Raw genomic sequence first — 24,848 nt, 5'->3', positions numbered from 1 at the left:
TTACAATATTGTATTGGTTTTGCCATACATCAACATGAATCTGCCACAGGTATATACGTGTTCCCCATCCTGAACCGCCCTCCCTCCCCATACCATCCCTCTGGGTTGTCCCAGTGCACCAGCCCCGAGCATCCAGTATCATGCATTGAACCGGGACTGGCGATTCGTTTCATATATGATATTATACATGTTTCAGTGCCATTCTACCAAATCATCCCACCCTCGCCCTCTCCCTCAGAGTCCAAAAGTCCATTCTATACATCTGTGTCTCTTGCTGTCTCACATACAGGGTTATCGTTACCATCTTTCTAAATTCCATATATATGTGTTAGTATACTGTATTGGTGTTTTTCTTTCTGGCTTACTTCACTCTGTATAATCAGCTCCAGTTTCATCCACCTCATTAGAACTGATTCAAATGTATTCTTTTTAATGGCTGAGTAATACTCCATTGTGTATATGTACCACAGCTTTCTTATCCATTCATCTGCTGATGGACATTTTTTCTAAACTATTATCTTACAGGTTTCTTCTAGAATGACTTTGATTTCATTGAGGAATTCTGTTTTTAAAATTTTGATTTAATTTCTTTATCTTCTTTATTTTCTTTACTCTATATTGTTTGGATTTGTCTTTGTCTTCTTGAGATGAAAGCACAGGTCATTTATTTTCAATCTTTTTTAAAAATAATGCATTTAAGACTCTGAAGTTTCTGTGGCTGCAAGCCACAGATACTGATATATAATATTTTCACTGTCATTAAGTCGTAAGTTTATAATTTCCATTTGATATCACCTTTAGCCCAAGTAATTAATAAGTATGCTATTAAATTAGCTCAAGTTTTCTATTTATGTTATTCAAGTTGTTAATATCCTTACTGTTTTCTTCCTACATCTCATGCGCCTCATGCATTGCAGGCAGATTTTTTACCACTTAGCCACTGGGGAAGGTTCAAGTAGCTATAGCATTATTCATTTCTACTGAGCTCCAAACTTTTTTTTTAAAGAAAAAGCTTCAAGGAAAAATTGAAAAATCCACAAAGTGTAAGATGTTAGCACACCCTTCTCTGAAAAACATACTGTAACATCGTGTACTTTGTGGATTTTTCAACATTCATAAGACATATCTGTTATCTCATTGCATAGGCTGCTTGAATGTCCTCATGACATGGCAGCTAGCTTCCCCCAGAGCAAGTGATCAGAGAGAAAGGGGCAAAAAGGAAGCCGCAATACATTTTATTACCTAGTTTCAGAAGTCACACATCATACTTGAAGTGAGTTACCAGGTCTAGCTCATTCAAGGGATGAGAGGTTAAGGTATCACGTTTTGAAAAGAGGAGTATCAAAGAATTTCAGCACACATTTTAAAACTACCTCATTTTTTTTTCCTTTTTAATACTTTGTCTTCAGATTTTTTGTCTGACACTTGGAAGCATTTATTTATATATTTTCCCATTTGAACCATGATATTTTGGGTTTGGAGTGTTTTTTTATATGTAACACATGCTTGAATATTAAAAAATCCAATTTTATGGTCTCTGATTTTCAATAGGTGAATTTAATTCATTAACATTATAATTACTGATGCTTAGACATTCTTGACAGCTTTTTACTTTTTATTTGCCATACCTTTAATTATTTCCTTCTGATTATTTCCTATTTGTTCTGTAATAATTTATCAATTTTTATTTCTTTGTTTTTTTTCTTTCTTTCTTTTTTTTTTTTTTGCTTTTCCAGACTTTTATTTTATTTATTTATTTTTTTAAATTTTAAAATCTTTAATTCTTACATGCGTTCCCAAACATGAACCCCCCTCCCACCTCCCTCCCCATAATATCTCTCTGGGTCATACCCATGCACCAGCCCCAAGCATGCTGCATCCTGCGTCAGACATAGACTGGCGATTCAATTCTTACATGATAGTATACATGTTAGACTGTCATTCTCCCAAATCATCCCACCCTCTCCCTCTCCCTCTGATTGTAAAGTTACACCTTTTGTATCGGTTGGTTAGGGTTACTGCCAGAAGAAAACAACATAGCCTGGGCACATTAAACAAGAGAAATATTATTTTCCCATAGCTCTGGAGGCTGGAAGTTTAAGATGAAGGTGTTGACAGGTTTGGATTCTCCTGATGCCTCTGTCATTGTCTTGCAGGTGACCATCTTCTTGCTGGGTTTACCTCTGTGCACATACATTCCTGTTGGTCCTTCTTCCTCTTCTTATAAATACACGAGCCATACTGGATAAGGGCTCCACCTCCATGGCCTCATTTAACCTTAATTATATTTTTAAAGGCTTCACTTCAAAATATATTACATTGGGAGTTACAGCTTTAGCATATCAATTTGGAAGGAGAGGGGGATGTAATTCACTTCATAAAATCACCCATTCCTATTTTTCTGGTGAATATTCTTAAATTCCTTACATACTCGTATCAGCTTCTTTTTTTAACAATACATGGGGTTTATCAGTATTTACTTATTTTGACCTCTCCATTCACCTGCTTTGCTACAACTTAATTATTCACCCTTCCTTTGCCAGGAACATTTTCTTGATTCCTAGTATCCCCTTTTTACAACATGGAGAACTTTTGGTGCTTTTGTCAACTTTAGGAGTCATCTTATCTGGACATTAGATTTCTGCTTTCTTTCTTCAATCTGATTTTGTGTGTTTTCCCGTTTTCAGTGGATTCTTCACAACTTCTGGTTCCTTTACGTATTCTTGACCTGAATTCCAGTTATAAGTCTTAAACACACACACACACACACACTTACATTTCATCATTAATAAAGGTATGGCAGAGGAGGGAGAAGCTGATGAACACACTCAATCCACTGTCTTAAAACAGAAGAGGTACATTTCATATAGAAGTTAATTCTACAGAGTAGAGACCTCTGACTGGGAAAATTTGAACTTGGAAATTCAAGACAGGTTTTGAGTCAACAGAAGTCAAAAAAATTTTTATTCATAATATTGTTTACAATTATTTTAATTAATTTACATTGATTACAGTTATAATGCTAAATGGTTATTCTTGCTTTAGAAGTGTATAGGTATAAGACTCTTCGAAATAAAAACAGTGCCAAAGAAGCTATTTTATGTTAATTTGATCACCAAGTAAGTGCCTTAGGAGTGGCAGATGTAAGGCATGCTACAGAAATCATGCCAACAGAAGACAAACTACCCAGTATCATTATGCCAAGGGAAGGCACAGGTGGCTGGAGAGCAGCAGCTACAGGTCTTTTTATAATGTTATCAAATGGCACACACTTGACTCCAGCTGTTCCTGTGCCAATGGCCAAGGTAATTAGGGATGCCAACATGAGAGAGTTCAGAAGGCACATTCATCCTCATGCCATCCAATGCTGGACCAGAGAAACAATCTTGGGTGGCACATTAACTGGCTTTTGTGCCACAGTAATAATTAGGTTGGAGAGGTCACTTGAACTTTGAAAAGCAGGATAAGGTCCCAAAGGCACAGAATTACAAGTATTTCTATGACCAATAGAAACAGATTTCAAAACCACACAACTTCTACCTAGGGAAAGCAAGGACAACAAAGTGTCTAGAGCTTCAACAACAGTGAAAATTTTAAATATTCTTAGAGTTACAGAAAAGTTTGCAGCAGTACAAAGACCTTTTTTTCTTGAATCATTGGAGAGTAAGCTGCCAACATACTCTTGAATATGCTTGTGGTTATCTCCTACAAGTTTGGATATTTTCAATCAAATCATTAGAATCATGAAATGAACACTGATAATGTTACTCTCATTTAATCACTGAAATTTCACCATTTGTTGCAGTAATGTTCTTCACATCATACAGATCCATTTCTTGATAGATTTAGCTTCTGTGTCTCTTTAGTATAAAATAGTTCTTCAGTCTTTCCACTGATATGAACTTAGAATTTTTGAAGAGCATAGGCCAGATATTAGAATGTCCCTCAATTTGAGTTCAATTGGTGTTTCCACATGATTAGATCCAGATTATACACATTTTTTATTTTTTGCAGGAATATCACAGAAGGGCTGTTGTTTTCTTATTAAAATATATAAGGTAGCAAATTATTTTTACTTGTTCAGTTTTGATCATTTGATTAACATGGTGATCTACCAGCCTTCTCCACTGTAAAGTAACTCTTCTTCCTTTTGTAAATTGCCTTGTGGGGAAATATTTTAAGACTATATAAATAATACCCTGCCACATTCATTAATGATTGTTGCCTTATTCAAGTACTGTTATGATATTTGCCAAACTGATTTTCCTCATTTTATCATTCCTTTTAGATGTATTAAACAACTTTATTTATTTACTTATGTAATTGCTTATATCAATATGAATGCAGGGTGCCTCATTTTATTATATAATGGATTATAGGCATACTCTGGAGATATTGTGGGTTCAGTTTCAGACCATTGCAATAAAGCAAGTCAAAAGAATTTTTTTTGGTTTCCTATTGCATGTAAAATTTATGTTTACACTATACTGTAGACTATTAAGTGTGCAATAGCATTATGTCTTAGAAAACAATGTACATACCTTAATTTTAAAAGGCCTTAGAGTGCCTGAAGAACTATGGACAGAGGTTCATAATATTGTACAGGAGGCAGCAAACACAACTATCCCAAAGAAAATAAAACATAAGAAGGCAAAGCGGTTGTCTGAGGAGGCTTTACAAATGGCTGAGGAAAGAAGAGAAGTGAAAAGCGAGGGAGAAAGGGAAAGCTACACCTAACTAAATGCGGAGTTCCAGAGAACAGCAAGTAGAGATAAGATTTTCTTCAATGAACAATGCAAAGAAATAGTGGAAAACAACAGAAGGGGAAAGATGAGAGATCTCTTTAAGATAACTGGAAATATCAAAGGAACATTTCATGCAAAGGTGGGCACAATAAAGGACAGAAACAGTAAAGACCTAATAGAAGCAGGAGAGATCAGAAAGAGATCTCAAGAATACACAGAACTGTACAAAAAAGATTTTCATGACCTGGATAACCACAGTGGTGTCGTCATTCACTCAGAGATAAACATTCTAGAGTGTGATGTCAAGTAGGCCTTAGCAATAATATTGCCAATAAAACTAGTGGAGGTGATGGAATTCCAACAGAGCTATTTAAAATCCTAAAAGTTGATGCTATTAAAGTGCTGCACTCAATATGTCAGCAAAATTGAAAAAGCAGTGGCCACAGGACTGGAAAAATTCCATCTTCATCCCAATTCCCAAGAAGGGTAGTGCTAAAGAATGTTCAAACTACTGGACAATGCACTCATCTCCCATGCTAGTAAAATTATGCTGAAAATCCTTCAATCTAGGCTTCAGCATTATGTGAACTGAGAAATTCCAGACATTCAAGCTGGGTTTAGAAAAGGCAGAGGAACTAGAGATCAAATCGCAAACATTCGCTGGATAACAGAGAAAGCAAGAGAATTCCAGAAAAACACCTACTTCTGCTTTATTGACTACGCTAAAGCCTTTGACTGTGTGGATCATAACAAACTGGAAAACTCTTTACCTGTCTCCTGAGTATGTGGGTCAAGAAGCAACAGTTAGAACCTTATGTGGAACAAATGACAGGTTCAAAATTGAGAAAGCAGTACAAGTCTGTTTATTGTCACCCTGTTTACTTAGTTTATATGCAGAATACATCATGCAAAATGCCAGGCTGGATGAGTTACAAGCGGGAATCAAGACTGCTGGGAGAAATATAAACAACCTCAGAAATGCAGATGATACCACTTTAATGGCAGAAAGTGAAGAGGAACTAAAAGCCTCTTGATGAGGGTGAAAGAGGAGAGGGAAAAAGACAGCGTAAAACTTAATAGGAAGAAAACTAAGATCACATGGTATCCGGTACCATCAATTCATGGCAGACAGAAGGGGAAAACGTGGAAGCAGTGACAGATCCTCTTCTTGGGCTCTAAAATCACTGTGGATGGTGAACCGTAGCCATGAAATTGGAAGAAGATTGCTTCTGGGCAGGAAAGCTATAACAAACCTAGACAGTGTATTAAAAAGCAAAGACACCACTTTGCTGACAAAGACCCATATTGTCAAAGCCATGGTCTTTCCAGTAGTCACATATGGATGTGAGATTTGGACCATAAAGAAGGCAGAGTGCTGAAAGAATTGATGTTTTCTAACTGGTGTTGGAGAAGACTCGAGAGTCCCTTGGACTGCAAGGAGATCAAACTAGTCAGTCCTAAAGGAACTCAACCCTGGATACTCATTGGAAGGACTGATGCTGAAGCTGAAGCTCCAATATTTTGGCCACCTGATGCGAGGAGTCAACTCACTGGGAAAGACCTAGATGCTGGGAAAGATTGAAGGCAGAAGAACAAGGCAACAGAGGATGAGATAGTTGGATGGCATCACCAATTCTATGGACATGAACTTTGGCAAACTCCAAGAAGTGGTAAGGGACAGGGAAGCCTGGCATGCTGAAGCCCGTGGAGCTGCAAAGAGTCAGACACGACATGGCAACTGAACAACAAAACTGTTTAACAAGTGCTATCGTCTGAGTCTTCAGTGAATTGTGGTAGTAAAATAAAAGACCACTGTTTACATATCACTATAACAAATAACAAAAAAGTTTGAAACATTGCAAGAATTACCAAAATTTGACAAAAAGCCATGAAATAAGCAAATGCTATTGGAAAAATAGTGTGATGGACTTCCTTGAGGTAGGGGTGCAACAGACTTTTGATTTGTAAAATATGTAGTATCTATAAAGGACAGTGAAGTGGAGGTACAATGAAATAAGGTACACCTATAGAATCATCCCATACCATTTTCATATATTCATTAAAAATTAAAAATATTTCCTAGTTTCTCTTGTGATTTCTTCTTTGAATGACACTTTCACTGTAGCACTGTTTCATACGCTGTTAGTTGGGAAATTTGTATATGTATGTATGTTACTGACATAATTTAATTCCTCTGGTGTCGTATTTCAGTCTTCTAAAGTGTATTGTGCTTTACTTTACGGACCAGCAGACAATCTATGTTTAGTTATTATCCCATAGACATTTGAAAAGAATGTGCATTCTAAAGTTGTTGGATATAAGTTCAGAAACTGTTGGTTTAAGCTGGTTAGAGGGTTCAACATACCATTTTTGGATTTTTTTTTTAGTACTTATTCTTTGAATACTGCATTTGTCTGTTTCTCTTTTTTGTTGTCGGCTTTTGCTTCATATATTTGAGTTTCAGTTATTTTGTACATAAACATTTAGAAATATGTCTTTCTACTTAACTTTATCACAAGTGTCCTTTTTTATCTCTGGTAATACTTCGTCGTGAAATCTAATTTGTCTGATACCTTAATGTTTGCAGGGTATTATCTTTATAATTTCAATCTATTTTGCCATAATAACTTAAGTGTTTCGTCTTAGAGACAGAATATAATTAGGTCTTGCTTTTTATCCAGTTCCACAATCTTGGACTTAAAAAAATTTAGTCTCTAGTTTTTAATTGTTGTGTGAATTTAATTGAATTTACTATAATTATAAATATTTGGGTTTAAGTATCAGGGGTCTTATCAGCATCTTGTTTTGTTTGTTATCTATTACCCTGTACTGCCCTCTTTGGGGTTCAGTACTTTTAAAGTGTTTTTGCATTTCTGTCTTGACTTTTTATTTTTTACTTTTGGCTGTGCTGGGTCTTCACTGCTGTGTGGGCTCTTCTCCAGTTGCAGCAAGCGGGGCTACGCTCTAGTTGTGGTGCATGGGCTTCTCACTGCAGTAGACTCTCTCTTCAAGAGCACGGGCTCTAGGCACAAGGGTTTCAGGAGTTGTAGAGCATAGTCTCGACAGTTGTGGACACAGCTTAGATGCTCCGTGACGTGTGGGATCTTCCTGGATCAGGGATTGAACCCACATCTCTTGCACTGGCAGGTGGACTCTTCACCATGAGCCACCAGGGAAGCCTTCTCTATTGACTTTTTAAAGTTGCATATCTACTTAAAATTTTGAGAAAATCATCTAGGCACTATAACATGCTGTCTTATCACAGTTTATTTAGAATAATATTATACCACTACAGGTAAAATATACAAGCATTACAGCACTGTAATTTTTATTTAACCCAACTCCTTGTGATATTATTTCATATCTATATATAACTACAATAGTGTATTGTTGGTACCTTTACTCTAAACAGTTATAGTTTAAAGACATTTTTCCACTAGGAAAAATAGTTTTATTTGAAGTATTTTAATAATACTTTTATTGATTTTGTTAAGAAAATACTTTTATTGTTAATATTTACCATCTCCAGAGCTCTTCATTCTTTTATGTAGATCCACATTTGTTAGCATATTTGTTCTACCTAAAGAATTTCCTTGTGGTGCAGGAATTTTTCTTGTGGTTCAGATCTGCTGGTGTTGAGCTGTCTCAGCTTTTATTTATTCAAAAGTCTCTTTACTTCATTCTCATTTTAGAATAAATTTCACTGGATATAAAATTGTGTTGAAAGTTTCGATTTTTTTCAGTACTTATGCTCCATTATCTTCTATCATCATTGCTTCTGAGGAGAAGTCAGCCATAATTCTTATTAGCTGCTAATACTTCTACATAAATTTTTTATGGGTATTTTAAAGATTTTTCTCTTCATCATTGGTTTCAGTATTTTGGATACTGTGCCAAGATATTGTGGGCCTGGGTAAAGCTGCCTTCTGTTTGGAGCTCACTGAGCTTCTTGTGTCTGTAGACTAACTTCTTTCACCAATTACATATGTTTTATAGAGTACTTGATTTTGTCTCACCTGTTACTGAGGCTTTGTTCATTTTTGCAGTGTTTTCTTTCTTTTCTTCAAATTGGATGATCTCTGTTGAACTATCCTCCTATTCACTAATCTTTTACTATATGGGGCCAATATTTTTTAAAGTAGAATTTTTCATTTTAGATTTCATATTTTTCATTTCTAGAATTCCTCCCCTCCTACTTTCTTAGTTTGTGTCTCTGCTAAGAATCCCTATATATTCAGTAATTATGTTCTTTTAAAATCCTTGAACATGTTTATAACAGCTGCTCCAAAGTGCTTGTCTCCCCATCTCAATCTCTTGGTCATCTTAGGGTCTGCTATTATTAGCTTCTTTTTCTCTTCATAATACATCACGTTTCCCTGCTTCTTCACAAACGTAGTAATATATTTATGCTGGACATTGTGGATGTCACATTGTAGGGAGTTTATATTATACTGTCTTTCTTTAAAGGATGTTGAATCTTTTGTACTAACAAGCATTAAATTAGTGATCCTGCCAAGTTGGTTTTATGATTTTTAAAGACAATTTTGTAAATTGTCATAGGATGTGGCCCTTATTCTTAAAGGATGACATTTCTGGGGTTTCATATAAATGCTCAGAGGTTGCTTCACTTTGGCTGAACCAGAATTAAAGCATTTCTCAGCACTGTGCAGCATCTCCATTCAGCTCTCTGTCACAGCAGAGGCTCTTTGATATAAGCTTTGTCTACTGGGTCCCCACTCTTCACACAGATTCTCCCTTTCTGGTATCTTGCACCGCAAATTCTAGAACCCTCAACATCCCTGAGTTCTGAACTCTTATCTCTTGCTCTTCAGCTGAGTGACATCACTGGTCTCTGCTCTGGAAATAGCATACAGGGCTCATCTGTGTATTCTCCACTTATTGAGGATCATGGTCCTGCTGTCCTTACTGTATACTGCCTAAATACAGTTTTCTTAGATATAGTCCAGTTTTACAGTAAGCGGACAAGTCTGAGAACCAATTTGTCCACTGTGTGGAAGGGGAAGATTCCTCTTTCCCTATTTTAAATCAGTTGAACCACTATTAATTATATCATTTTCTTCTTTGTTTGAATTTAGTAAGAAACAACACTGAACTATAGGGACCAGTGAGAAGCTGACACTTTTCTGCAGGACAAGAGATTGAGTATTCCAATAAATGGGGTTCTGTAAATCATTCAGGCTAGATCAGATTGTCATGTAGGTTGTCATTCTACAAAAAGTAGTCTTACTGAAATCTTTGTATATTTTCGTAAAGAATAAAAAGAAAAGACTAGCTTTCTTTGACTTAGTTATGAGTAGTTATCAAGTCATAAATTACTAAGCTTTGGGAAACTTTCTAATCTTTATATGAGCAGTTTGGTATAATTGGAAATGGCATAGATTTTATAATCAAACATTTCTGAGTTTGAATCATGATTTTCAGTTTTCCTTATCAATTTATCAACTATAAAATAGGCATAACAATTCTACTGGTTAGGATTATTATGCAAATTGAATAATAACATACATAGCCTTGGTGTAATACAGCCATTTTGCAGTTGATTAAGAAAAGTTAATTCCTTTAATGTTTTAAGCTGTAATGATTTTGTTACTGGTAATCATAAAGCACAGCTATAAATTTAAGCAAGCATAAAAACAAGTATCTTCTACTGTTAAAAAAAAGAAAGACTTGCATTATTCGTCCTACAAGATTAAAACAATTCTTTAAATGGAAGAGCTAAAATTTTATTTTTTTTTACTTTCTTTGAAATGAGTTAAAATTGGAAAAAAATTAGGTTTTACTCTTTGAATGCTTTTACTTGGAGAGATGGACCCTAGTATACAACATTTTATAGAGTTTTATTTGATCCATTTTGGACACAAAATTGATGACATGTCGTGGTTAAAAGTAGTATTTGTGACATTTAAGGCTCTTAGTGATTAATAGTTCAAACATAATAGCACATTTCAGGGAGTTATACAGAATTAGAAAGCAGCTAGTGCCAAGTTTAACACTTATAACTGACCTTCAAAAAATATACTGAAAACTTCTGATTCCAGTTATCCATTTAAGAATATATAAGAGGATACTCTTGCTGATAACAACTAGAACAGCTCAATAAAATAATTTTTTAAATTGTTTGTTCTTTTGAAGACACTGGAGACCTACCAAGGCAGTATTTGAATGACCAAGATCCTAGACAGAAGCAAAGCCCAGAGAGGTCAGTCTGACATTTGGTGCTGCTTTTGCTTTCAAAGCATTTGCAAATTTGTAATTGGTGGCTCAGAGGCTGAGAAACTTAGCAGAAAGCAGTGTTTGAAAAGTTGACAAACCACACAGAGCTCTAGGTAAGAGCCAGGCTCCTCTGTCCTAAACTTTCTCCCAGAGTTTGCTCAGTTTCATGTCCATTGAGTCGGTGATGCTATCTAACCACCTCATCCTCTGCTGCCCTCTTCTCCTTTTATCTTCAATCTTTCCCTGCCTCAGGGTCTTATCCAATGAGATGGCTCTTTGCATCACGTGGCCAAAGTATTGGAGCTTGCTTCGGCATCAGTCCTTCCAGTGAATATTCAGGGTTGATTTCCTTTAGGACTGAATGGTTTAATCTCTGTACAGTCCAAGGGACTCTGAAGAGTCTTCAACACCACAATTCAAAAGCATCAATGCTTTGGCATTCAGCCTTTATGGTCCAACTCTCACATCTGTACATGACTACTAGAAAAACCACAGCTTTGACTATATGGACCTTTGTCAGTAAAGTGATGTCTTTGTTTTTTAATATGTTGTCTAGGTTTGTCATAGCTTTCCTATCAAGGAGCAAGCATCTTTAATTTCAAGACTGCAGTAACTGTCCACAGTGATTTTGGAAAGGAAAGGAGTACAACAAGAATACATATTGTCATCCTGCTTATTTAACTTATATACAGAATACATTATGCAAAATGATGGGCTGGATGATACACACACACAAGCCGGAATCAAGATTGCCAAGAGAAATAAAAACAACCTCAGATATGCAAATCAGTTCAGTTCAGTTCAATCACTCAGTCGTGTCCGACTCTTTGCGACCCCATGAATTGCAACACGCCAGGCCTCCCTCTCCATCACCAACTCCCGGAGTTTACTCAGACTCACGTCCATCGAGTCAGTGATGCCATCCAGCCATCACGTCCATCGAGTCAGTGATGCCATCCAGCCATCTCATTCTCTGTTGTCCCCTTTTCCTCCTGCCCCCAATCCCTCCAAGCATCAAAGTCTTTTCCAGTGAGTCAACTCTGCATGAGGTCGCCAAAGTACTGGAATTTCAGCTTTAGCATCATTCCTTCCAAAGAAATCCCAGGGCTGATCTCCTTCAGAATGGACTGGTTGGATCTCCTTGCAGTCCAAGGGACTCTCAAGAGTCTTCTCCAACACCACAGTTCAAAAGCATCAATTCTTCGGCACTCAGCCTTCTTCACAGTCCAACTCTCACATCCATACATGACCATAGGAAAAACCATAGCCTTGACTAGATGGACCTTCGTTGGCAAAGTAATGTCTCTGCTTTAGAATATGCTATCTAGGTTGGTCATAACTTTTCTTCCAAGGAGTAAGCGTCTTTTAATTTCATGGCTGCAGTCACCATCTGCAGTGATTTTGGAGCCCCCCAAAATAAAGTCTGACACTGTTTCCACTGTTTCCCCATCTATTTCCCATGAAGTGATGGGACTGGATGCCATGATCTTCGTTTTCTGAATGTTGAGCTTTAAGCCAACTTTTTCACTCTCCTCTTTCACTTTCATCAAGAGACTTTTTAGCTCCTCTTTGCTTTCTGCCATAAGGGTGGTGTCATCTGCATATCTGAGGTTATTGATATTTCTCCTGGCAATCTTGATTCCAGCTTGTGTTTCTTCCAGTCCAGCATTTCTCATGATGTACTCTGCATATAAGTTAAAAAAGCAGGGTGACAATATACAGCCTTGACGTACTCCTTTTCCTATTTGGAACCAGTCTGTTGTTCCATGTCCAGTTCTAACTGCTGCTTCCTGACCTGCATACAGATTTCTCAAGAGGCAGGTCAGGTGGTCTGGTATTCCCATCTCTCTCAGAATTTTCCACAGTTTCTTGTGATCCACACAGTCAAAGGCTTTGGCATGGTCAATAAAGCAGAAATAGATGTTTCTCTGGAACTCTCTTGCTTTTTCCATGATCCAGCAGATGCTGGCAATTTGATCTCTGGTTCCTCTGCCTTTTCTAAAACCAGCTTGAACATCAGGAAGTTCATAGTTCACATATTGCTGAAGCCTGGCTTGGAGAATTTTGAGCATTACTTTACCAGCATGTGAGATGAGTGCAATTGTGTGGTAGTTTGAGCATTCTTTGGATATGCAAATGATGACAGTCTAATGGCAGAAAGTGAAGAGGTATTAAAGAGCCTCTTGATGAAGGTGAAAGAGGAGAGTGAAAAAGATGGCTTGAAACTCGACATTCAAAAAAACTAAGATTATGGCATCTGGTCCCATCACTCCATGGCAAACAGAAGCAGAAAAAGTAGAAGCAGTGACAGATTTTATTTCCTTGGGCTCCAAAATCACTGTGGACACTGACTGGTCTAAGGTTACAAAGTTAGCAGTGTCTGCTGAGGAGGTAGAGCTTTAGGCTGGGACTCCCGAAGGGCTACAGTCTTGATAAAAGTATAAAGTGGAAATACACTCTCAGACTGAAACTCAGCTCAAACAAACTCAATTCCAGAATAGATTAAAATGTAGTTTAACCTTTAACCTAACTATTATACTTGCCAGAAACAAAGTAAATTCTTTCTGGAGGAAAATAATATCATACATAGTCTCAAATTATCACTAAAGTTTTAAAATCTTATGTCCAAAATTCAATTTAAGAAAAGGTAAGAGTAAATAACCCCCAAACAACAGCAACTACCAAAAGGCTTACCAAAAAGGCATTAGTCTGGAGAAAAAGAGGAAAAATACACTAATAAAAGAGAAAAACAATAAATATAGTTAATACAAAGAAGGGCAAGAATGGTTAGGTGAAAGAACATATAATAAGTCGGAGAAACAGAAAAGAAATAGCGTACTGTTTTTTATGTCATATGTCAACAAAATGATCCAATTATAGATAGACTGCCTTTTCTTTTTCTTGGTTGTTTCCTTTGCTGGGCAGAAACTTTTTGGTTTGACATAGTCCTGCTTATATATTTTAGCTTTCACTGCCTTTGCTTTTGGTGTCTTACTCAAAAAAATTACTGCCAAGACCATTGTCAAAGGGCTTTTTCTCAATGTTTTCTTCTAGGAGTTTTATGATTCCAGGTATTGCATGTAACTCTGTAACCCATTTTGAGTTTTTTTTGTGAGTGGACCCAGTTCCATTCTTTTGCATGGCACCTCACTCCAGTACTCTTGCCTGGAAAATCCCATGGATGGAGGAGCCTGGTAGGCTGCAGTCCATGGTGTCACCAAGAGTCGGACACGACTGAGCGACTTCACTTTCACTTTTCACTTTCATGCATTGGAGAAGGAAATGGCAACCCACTCCAGTGTTCTTGCCTGGAGAATCCCAGGGATGGCGGAGCCTGGTGGATTGCTGTCTATGGGGTCACACAGAGTCGGACATGACTGAAGCAACTTAGCAGCATCCACTTTTCCCATCACCATTTACTGAAGAGACTATCCTCTCCCCATTGTGTGTTTCTGGTACCCCTGTCAAAGATTAGTAAACAGTATATGCATAGGTTTACTGCTAGGCTCTCTATTCTGTTCCATTGGTCTCTATGCCTGCTTTTATAACAGTACCATTAAAATATGGAATACAATGTAACCATTAAAGTAATGATATAGATCTGTATTTATTTTATAGAAAACTGTCACTGTAACATTGTTGAATGAAAAAATTCTAGCCGTAAATAAAATGTTTAATATAGAGACTTACATAGAGAAATACTTTAAAGGATGTTCATTTCTGCATAAGAAAATTCCAAGTGATTTTTTTTACTTTTTGTTCTTTATATTTTATGGTATTATTTTTTATTATTATTTAGTCCTATAATCAAAAATTTTATTTTCATCTGAGGGCTTCCTGAATCAATGATTTTGCTCACAAAGTATATTATCCTATATATTCATAAATTTGGGTCCTGTTTCAGGTTATTATTTCTTGCAACTGGCATGTAAAAGTCATCTCTTACTAGTAACAACACATGATATCTCTTTAGTACTTCCTAGTTTACAGAGTACTTTCAATACAATATCTTCACAGAGACTCAAAAACAATCTCAAAATGGATTTAAAACCTAAATATGACACCAGATACTATAAAACTCTTAGAGGAAAACACAGGCAAAATACTCTTGTGTAAATTGTGGCAATATTTTTTGGATCCATCTCGTAAAGTGAAGAAAACAAAAGCAAAAATAAACAAGTGGGACCTAATTAAACTTAAAAATCTTTGCACAGGAAAGAAAACCATTCACAAAATAAAAAAGCAACCTAGTAAATGGAGAAAATATTTGCAAATGATATGACCAGTAAGGGGTTAATATTCATATATCCCCTTGATCATAGCCTTGTTGTGGTGATGGGGCTTGCATAATTCAGTGACACTATGAGCCATGCTGTGCGGGGCCATCCAAGTCAAACAGGTCATGATGTTCTGATAAAATGTGTCCAGTGGAGGAGGAAATGGCAATCCATTCCAGTATTCTTGCCATGAGAACCCCATTAACAGTATGAAAGGCAAAAAGATAAGACTCCTGAAGATGAGTACCCCCAGTTGGAAGGTGTCCAGTATGGTACTGGGGAAGGGCAGAGGGCAAATACTAACATAGCTCCAGAAAGAATGAAAGAGCTGGGCCAAACCAGAAATGATGCTCAGTTGTGGATATGTCTGCTGGTGAAAGTAAAGTCTAATGCTGTACAAAACAATATTGCATAGGAACCTGGAATGTTAGGTCCATGAATCAAGGTAAATTGGATGTGGCCAAGCAGGAGATGGCAAGAGTGAACATTGACATTTTAGGAATCAGTGAACTAAAATGGACAGGAGTGGGCAAATTTAATTCACATAAACATGATGTCTGTTACTGTGGGCAAGAATCCATTGGAAGAAATGGAGTAGCCCTCATAGTTAACAAGAGTCTGAAATGCAGTACTTGGGTGAAATCTCAAAACGGAGAGAATGATCTCTGTTCGTTGCCAAGGCAAACCTTATTCAATATCACAGTAATCCAAGTCTCTGCCCCAGTCACTGATGCCAAAAAGCTGAAGCTGACAGTTCTATGAAGATCTATAAGAACTTCTAGAACTAATTAAAACAAAAAAAAGATGGCCTTTACATCATAGGGGATTGGAATGCAAAATTAGGAAGTCAAGAGATATCCAGAGTAATAGGCCAATTTGGCGTTGGAGTACAAAATGAAGTAGGGCAAAGGCTTACAGAGTTGTCAAGGGAACAGGCTGGTCATAGCAAACATCCTTTCCCAGTAACCCAAGAGATACTTTACACATGGACATCACTGCTGCTAAGTCACTTCAGTCATGTCCGACTCTGTGTGACCCCATAGACAGAAGCCCACCAGGCTCCCCCGTCCCTGGGATCCTCCAGGCATTAACACTGGAGTGGGTTGTCATTTCCTTCTCCAATGCACGAAAGTGAAAAGTGAAAGGGAAGTTGTCGCTCAGTCGTGTCCAACTCTTAGCGACCCCATGGACTACAGCCTATCAGGCTCCTCTATCCACAGATTTTCCAGGCTAGAGTACTGGAGTGGGGTGCCATTGCCTTCTCCAGGACATCACTAGACGGTCAATATCAAAGTCAGATTGATTATGTTCTTTGCAGCCGAAGATGGAGAAGCTCTATACAGTCAGCAAAAACAATACCTGGAGCTGACCGTGGCTCAGATCATGAGTTCCTTATTGTAAAATTCAGGCTCAAACTGAAGAAAGTAGGGAAAAAACATAGGCTACTCAATAATGACCTAAATAAAATCTCTTATATTATACAGTGAAAGTAACAGATTCAGCAGATAAGATGTGGTAGACAGAGTGCTTGAAGAACTATGGACAGAGGTTCATAACATTGTACAGGAGACAATGACCCAAAGGAAAACATCCCAAAGGGAAAAAAAATGCAAGAAGGCAAACTGATTGTCTGAGGAGGTTTTTTAATAAATGCTGAAGTTTTTATTATAAATAAAAGGTTTTTTTAAATATAAATAAAAGCTGAAGAATGAAGAGAAGCAAAAGGCAAGTGAGAAAGGGAAATATATACCCAACTAAATGTGGAGTTCCAGAGAATATTGAGGAGAGATAAAAAGGCCTTCTTACATGAACAATGCAAAGGAATAGAGGAAAAAAACACAATGGAAAAGACTAGAGACCTCTTCAGGAAGACTAGAGATATCAACAGAACATTTCATGCAAGGCTGGGCATGATAAAGGATAGAAATGGTAAGGATCTAACAGAAGCAGGAGAGATTAAGAGAGGTGGGAAGCATACACAGAAGAACAAAAAAAGTCTTAATGACCCAGATAATTACAGTGGTGTGGTCACTCACCTAGAGCCAGACATCCTGGAGTGTGAAGTCAAGGGGGCCTTAGAAAGCATTACTGCAAACAAAGGTAGTGGAAGTGACAGAATTCCAGCTGAGCTATTTCAAATCCTAAAGATGATGCTGTTAAAGTGTTGTACTCAATATGTGATGAAATTTGGAAAACTTAGCAGTGACCACAAGACTGGAAAAGATTAGTTTTAATTTTAATCCCACAGAAGGGCAATACCAAAGAATGTTCAAATACTATACAATTATACTCATTTCACATGTTAGCAAAGTTAGCTCAAAATCCTTCAAGCTTGCATTCAGCAGCACATGTACCAAGAACTTCTAGATGTAGAAGTTGGGTGTCAAAGAGCCAGAAGAACCAGAGATCAAATTGGCAACATTTGCTGGAACATGGAGAAAACAATGGAATTCCAGAGCCTCACTGACTACATTAAAGCCTTTGACTATGTGGATCACAGCAAATTGTGGAAAATTCTTAAAGGGATGAATTTAGACTACCTAAAACTACCAAACCACCTTACATGTCTCCTGAGAAACTTGTATATGGGTCTGGAAGCAACAGTAAGAACCAGATATGGAACAACTGAGTGGTTGCAAATTGGGAAAGGAGTACCTCAAAGCTGTATATTGTCACCCTATTTATATAACTTATATGCAGAGTACATCATGTGAAATGCCAAGGTAGGTGAATCACAAGCTGGAATCTAGACTGGTGGAAGAAATATGAACAGCCTTATATCTTTAGATGATAGCACTCTAATGGCAGAAAGGAAGGAGGAACTAAAGAGCTTCTTGATGAAGGTAAAACAGGAGAGTGAAAAAGCTGGCTTAAAAATCAATAGTAAAAAACTGAGATCATAGCATCCAGTCCCATCACTTCATGGCAAACAGAAGGGGAAAAAGTGGAAGCAGTGACAGATTTTATGTTCTTAGGCTCCAAAATCCCTGTGGATGGTGACTGCAGTCATGAAACCGAAAGACATTCCCTCTTTGGAAGGAAAACTGTAACAAGCCTAAACAGCATATTAAAAAGCAGAGACATCACTTTGTCAACAAAGGTCTGTATAGTCAAAGCTATGTTTTTTCCAGTGTTGTGTATGGATGTGAGAGTTGGACCTTTATGAAGGCTGAACACCAAAGAACTGATGTTTTCGAATTGTAGTGCTACAGAAGACTCTTGAGGGACTGCAAGGAGATCAAACCAGTCAACCTTAAAGTAAATCAACTCCGAATACTCATTGGAAAGACTGATACTGAAGCTGAAGCTCCAATACTTTGGCCACCTGATGGGAAAAGTGGACTGACTGGAAAAGATCCCGATGCTGCGAAAGACTGAAGGCCTATGAAGTAAGGAGTGGCAGAGGACGAGATGGTTAGGTAGCATCATTGACTCAATGGACATGAAATTGAGCAAACTCTGGGAGATAGTGGAGGACACAGGAGCCTGTTGGGCTGCAGTCCATGGGGTCACAAAGAGTCAGACGCAACTTTGCGACTGACTGACAGCAACATTCATTATTTTTAAAAAGCTCCTATGACTTATCAAACCCCCCCCCCCCAAATCTCGATTACAAAATAAGCAGAAGAATTGAATAGACAATTACTTCAAAAAGTATATGCAGATGGCCAACAGGCACATGAAAGGATTCTCAGCATCACTAATCATCAGGGCAATGCAAATCAAAACCACAATGAGATATCTCCTCACACCAGTCAGAATGGCTATCATTAAGAAGAACACAACAAATGTTGGTGAGGATGTAGAGAAACAGGAACCATCATACACTGTTGGTGAGAATGTAAATTGGTGCAATTACTGTGGAAAACAATATGGGGTTTCCTCAAAAAACTAAAAATAGTGCTACTAGCAATTCCACTCCTAGATATATATCCAAAAAACAAAACCCACTAATTTGTAAAAATACATGCACTTCAATGTTTATAGCAGCATTATTTACAATTACCAAGGTATTAGATAAATAAATAAATGTATAACACATCTTCATATATATATATATATATAAATATGTATAAAAGCATATCACTCAACCATAAATAAGAATGAAATTTTGCCACTTGAAACACTATGGGTGGACTTGGAGGGCATCATGCTAAGTAAAATAAGTCAGAGGAAGACAAATACTGTATGATATCTAAAAACTACAGCAAACTAGTGAATATAACAAAAGAAGCAGACTTAAGGAACAAACTAGTGGCTACCACTTCGAAGAGGGAAGCAGGAGGGGCAGAGAGAAGCAAATGGTTATTATGGGATTACATGAAATCATCTGTGTGAAACTTAAAAATTGTAAAGTATTACAGAATTCAAAACTTCTTTTATTCAATTAAAAAAATCCAACGTATTGATAGGTACTATATTATTATCATCATTTACACATAAAACTCAAAAGTTACAGACTTTGAAGACAACTTATGACCCAAATCCCATGTATCTACCATCACACCTTCCCATTACTCCCTTCCTTAACATGATCTGGATATAACAAAGAGCAGAGTATACTTCCCAGAAGTGAAAGAAAGCTGATGTAGCTGAGAGGTGAGAGTAGAGGGGCTGTAGATGCCACTTCAAGGAGTTAGAATTTATCCCAAAGGCAATGAGAAGATGCTAAAAGGTTTTAAATATGGAGGAATGAAATTATAAATTATGATTGTTTTGACCAGGGGTCTGCAAACATATTTTGTAAAGCACCAGAGAGTAAATATTTTAGGCTCTACAAGCCAGATAGTCTCCTGCAACCACTCAACTCTGCCACTGTAAAGCAGTCATACACATTACATAACTAAGTCTGGCTATGTTTCAATACCGCTTCATTTATGGATATGAAAATCTGAATTTGAATATCATGTATTTTAAATATCATACATTTTAAAGTATATTGACACTATTTTTCTTTTTTTTTTTTTTAATGATTTAAAACTGTAAAAAGCCATTTGGGCGCTAAATTTGCTTGGTAGGCCATAGTTTGCTGACCTCTAATGTAGAAGATGATCACTAAGGCTATGTGTAAAGTAGACCAAGAGGTCCTTTTTGGCTCATTTCATCAGGTCTAGTACCTACATACTTACTTTTTAATATTCAAGGTCTGCTCTATCATGCTATATATGTCTTTTATCTCTCTACCACCAACAGATATGCTAATGCAAAAAGAATATTCTCAGGTTAAACATTACATTTTATTTGTGACCCTTTTGTGTTCAATGTAGTCATATTTTTATTCTTTAAGGATGAGATATCTTAGGGGTAGAAGGTAATTTATAGGTAAGAATAGTACTATTTATTTTATAAATTTTTAAATCCAAAGAGGTAATAATTCGTAGTATATAGGCTAGATCATAATTTAAATAGTAATAATTGATTAGAAAACATGATAAATTCTTTAGACAATTTTAAAGTGGAGCATCAAATGTATAGGGTAGATTCATAAGCTTAAATGGAACTTTAAGGCCTTAATGCTCTCTTAAGGCTTTTAATGCTCCTTAAAGGCAGACCTTGGGCTATAAATAAAAAGTTACATACGAAGAATAAGGATGTAGCATTTTGATTGTTCACTTTTACAATAAAAAGGAAAGCAAAAGTATCTCTCTCATTTCCTTATTTTAGATTTTTACCTTTTACTAGTAAAAATCCTCATGGGTTAAGGTTAGCCTATTAGTAGGAAGTCTGTTTGGCTTTAAACTAACATGGAAAAAAAAAATAAAATAAACTAACATGGAGACTTTATATTGTTACTGCCTAGAAAGTGAAAGTGAAAGTGAAGTTGCTCAGTAGCATCTGACTTTTTGTGATCTCATGGACTGTAGTAGCCCATCAGGCTCCTCCATCCATGGGATTCTCCAGGCAAGAGTACTGGAGTGGGGTGCCATTTCCTTCTCCAGAACTGAGACTAAATGCTGAAACGGATATGATTTGAAAAGAAGTTTGTAAGATGGCTTTGATGAGTATGAGTGTGTGCTCTCTCGTGTCTGACACTTTGCGTCCCTGTGGACTTGCAGCCCACCAGGCTTTGATGATTATGTACTGGTTAATATAATAGTTAATGTAGCATAAATTATAGAACAGTATAATAATACATTGGGAAAGAAAGTTTATCAGACACTAAACATATAAATATTCATCTCTTTAGTTATTATTTTGGCTAGAAAGAAGCTTGGGACTACAGACATAAAAAAATAAGGAAATAGGAAGAAAATCTACCTTTATTGCTGAGTAGTGGCAGAGGTGAGGAGGAAATAAAGTGACAAAGTCACTTGGGTCAGAAAAATCTAAGAAGTGTTATAATTTCTGACACTGTGATGTATTAATGCATAGACTAATAATAAAATGTTCCCTTAATATACTAATATGCCTGATCAATGTGACCTAACAAAATACAGACAACCAACAAATAACAAAAAGTTCATACATTTGAAGTAATTAGAGAGATTTTTTTCCGTGATCAATGAGTGCACAAAGCACAGTTTAATTGAATGATATGAAATTAGAATTTAAACAGCAAACTCATTTCAAAGACAAGATAAACTAATATCACGAACCCATATTAACATCTAAAGCATCAAAGCTTACAGTATAAAACGTCTTCACTATACAGAAGATTCAGATAAAAGAGCCTTCTTGAAGTTTTTGTTGTTTTCAAGATTTTTTGACAGCAATGAAATTTCTATGGAGCAGGATGTGCTGAAAATCAGGAACACCACCTTTGTTTATCTGATCTCATTGTGGCAAAACATCTTATAAAATAAGAACCTAATCAGAGCACAAAGATGTGTAAGAAACTAGTCTATTTTACTGTTCCGTAACTAATAAGTTGAGGATTAAAGCTTATTTGAACTGTTTGAACTTATATTCTCTTTGGATCTACTTTGCACTGTGGTCACTTTAAAAATACAAGTGAGAACATTCAAACTATTACTTCTCAATAAAACCTAAGGGACAAACTGAGCACATTCAAGATCTCGGGGACATGTCTTGTCCTGTGTCCTGGTTTCTGAAGCTGTACTTCTATAGGGAATGGATTAGAAAGAAATTTCAGCTTGTTAGATACAAAGGTGTCATCCTCTCACATCAAAGTACACGAGGAGAGACATTGAAGAATTATAAATTCTTAGAAACCATAAAAAATCCTTTGGGTCTGCCAAGGAAAATGTCAGCAAGTCAAAAGAGGCTAGATGGCTATTGACCAGTTTCATGAAGGCAAAGCTGCAAGCCAAGATGGAATAATGCTTTCCCACCATGTGTCGAAGGCACAAATGACACTAATCCTTTTTAATGGTCACAAAAGCTGACAACTTACTCAGCGTTAGAACTGAAGGCACAAAATCATCCCAAGGAATGACTCACCATAAACAGGTCACGAGCACCAATGTCAACAGCTAACAGAAATGCCTTTTCAAATCTTTGGTACCTGTAAGGGAGAAATGTTATGTTGTGAACAAAACTATAGAAGAGAGAGCAGTTTGTTTAATGTACTTATATGCTATTTTTTTTTTCTGATAAAAATATTCTAAGATAGTAGGGACTTCACCTGCTGGGATCTTCCCTATGTGAACTCTTATTGTACTTAGGAGGTGCTGATGCACACAGCCTGTGGAGGGATTCAGTGTAACTGTCAAGCACAAACATAATCAGATTAGGTGCTTCTAAATGTAGAGAAATGATAGCTTAAGAAATACATTTTCTCATTATTTTTTCCTTTGTTCTATTTTGTTGTGTAAGTGGAAAGTAGGAGGATATGGACAGTACAGCAGGATAAAAGCAATTAATAAATCATATAATTATATTTTATGTTTCTTAGGTAAAAGTTGAGAAGTCAAATGTTGCATTTTTACAAAACTCTCACATTTGTGATCTAGGGTAAAAACATCCCCTGCTGTTGTAAATGAAAATAATAAGTGGTTTCTAAGTATTTTAAGAAGGTATTCCTTTTCTACTATTTCATCACAATCATACTATCTTTCCCTGAGGTATAACTAAGAATGTTCTTTGTGAGAACAAACTTTAGTTTACATTAATTACCTCTACAGAAAATTTAAAGTCCCGAGAGAAAAGCATGTCATGAACATATAATTTGCACAGGATTATGGAATAAAAGGTAATCTATGCTGAAACTTACACAGATGTAATAATCAGTTTTTCTGACTCAAGAAACAAGCAGATATATAACCAAGTTCTGTTCTATATTGTGAAATATGATGGTATAAAATATACTAAATTTTCACATAAAACATAGCAGAAATGTGGAATATTATTATTAACAGAGTATATAAAGTTTATTAGTGAAATAGCTAATATAATTACAATTCAAACAAGGCTTATTATTATTCCATATGAGCTGGTAGGCCAGAAACTGAAACACTTTGTAATTTCCATACTGTGTTTGATAGTTGTTCTCCCATCTACTCTCTGATTCTTCTTACTGGTATCTCCAGTAAGGCGGCTGCGACCGGCGCAGTAAGTGCAGGCGGCTGCGACTAGTGCACTAAGCACTGCTGGGAGGAGCCACCCCGCATCCAAGGTCGGGCACTGCGGCCGGGAGGAGCCACCCCGCGCTGAGGCCAGGGGCAGCAGCCAGGAGGAGCCACCCCGCGCCGGAGGCCAGGGGGAGCAACCCCACATCCAAGGAGTGCTGGCTGCGCGGGTGCAGGAGGGCCTAGAGGAGCCATCCCACGTTGAAGCTCAGGAAGGGTGGCAGTGAGGCGATACCCCCGATCCAAGGTAAGGAGCAGTGGCTGCGCTATGCTGGAGCAGCCCTGAAGAGACACCCCATGGCCAAGGTAAGAGAAACCCATGTAAGATGGTAGGTGCTGCAAGAGGGCATCAGAGGGCATATACACTGAAACCATACTCACAGAAAACTAGTCAATCTAATCACAGTAGGACCACAGCTTTGTCTAACTCAATGAAACTAAGCCATGCGTGCAGGGCAACCCAAGACAGGTGGGTCATGGTGGAGAGGTTTGACAGAATGTGGTCCACTGGAGAAGGGAATGGAAAACCACTACAGTATTCTTGCCTTGAGAACCCCATGAACAGCATGAAAAGGCAAAATGATAGGATACTGAAAGAGGCACTCCCCAGGTCATTAGGTGCCCAATATGCTACTGGACATCAGTGAAGAAATAACTCCAGAGAGAATGAAGGGATGGAGCCAAAGCAAAAACAATACCCAGCTGTGGATGTGACTGGTGATAGAACCAAGGTCCAGTGCTGTAAAGAGCAATATTGCAGAGGAACCTGGAATGTCAGGTTTATGAATCAAGGCAAATTGGAAGCGGTCAAACAAGAGATGGCAAGGGTGAACGTCAACATTCTAGGAATCAGCGAACTAAAATGGACTGGAATGGGTGACTTTAACTAAGATGACCATTGTATCTACTACTGCGGGCAGGAATCCCTCAGAAGAAATGGAGTAGCCATCATGGTCAACAAAAGAGTACAAAATGCAGTTTTTGGATGCAGTCTCAAAAACAACAGAATGATCTCTGTTCATCTCCAAGGCAAACCATTCAATATCACAGTAATCCCAAATCTA

The 24,848-nt window shown here is 37.2% G+C and overlaps 1 protein-coding gene across 12 annotated transcripts in view; it reads right to left on the bottom strand.

The window, feature by feature from the left end:
- Positions 1 to 24,848, bottom strand: part of WDPCP (WD repeat containing planar cell polarity effector) — a 604,312-nt gene that overhangs the window by 225,872 nt on the left and 353,592 nt on the right. For all 12 annotated transcript variants that reach the window (XM_069583054.1, XM_069583057.1, XM_069583055.1 and 9 more), the window contains one exon: positions 22,658 to 22,721. In XM_069583054.1, coding sequence (XP_069439155.1) covers positions 22,658 to 22,721 — 64 coding nt within the window. The remainder of the gene's footprint in view (positions 1 to 22,657; positions 22,722 to 24,848) is intronic.

This window comes from Ovis canadensis, chromosome 3 (genome assembly GCF_042477335.2).
Source record: "Ovis canadensis isolate MfBH-ARS-UI-01 breed Bighorn chromosome 3, ARS-UI_OviCan_v2, whole genome shotgun sequence".
Taxonomy (NCBI): Eukaryota; Metazoa; Chordata; class Mammalia; order Artiodactyla; family Bovidae; genus Ovis; species Ovis canadensis.
The sequence above is the reverse complement of the archived record's forward strand: the minus strand, read 5'-3'. Positions and strand labels throughout refer to the sequence as shown.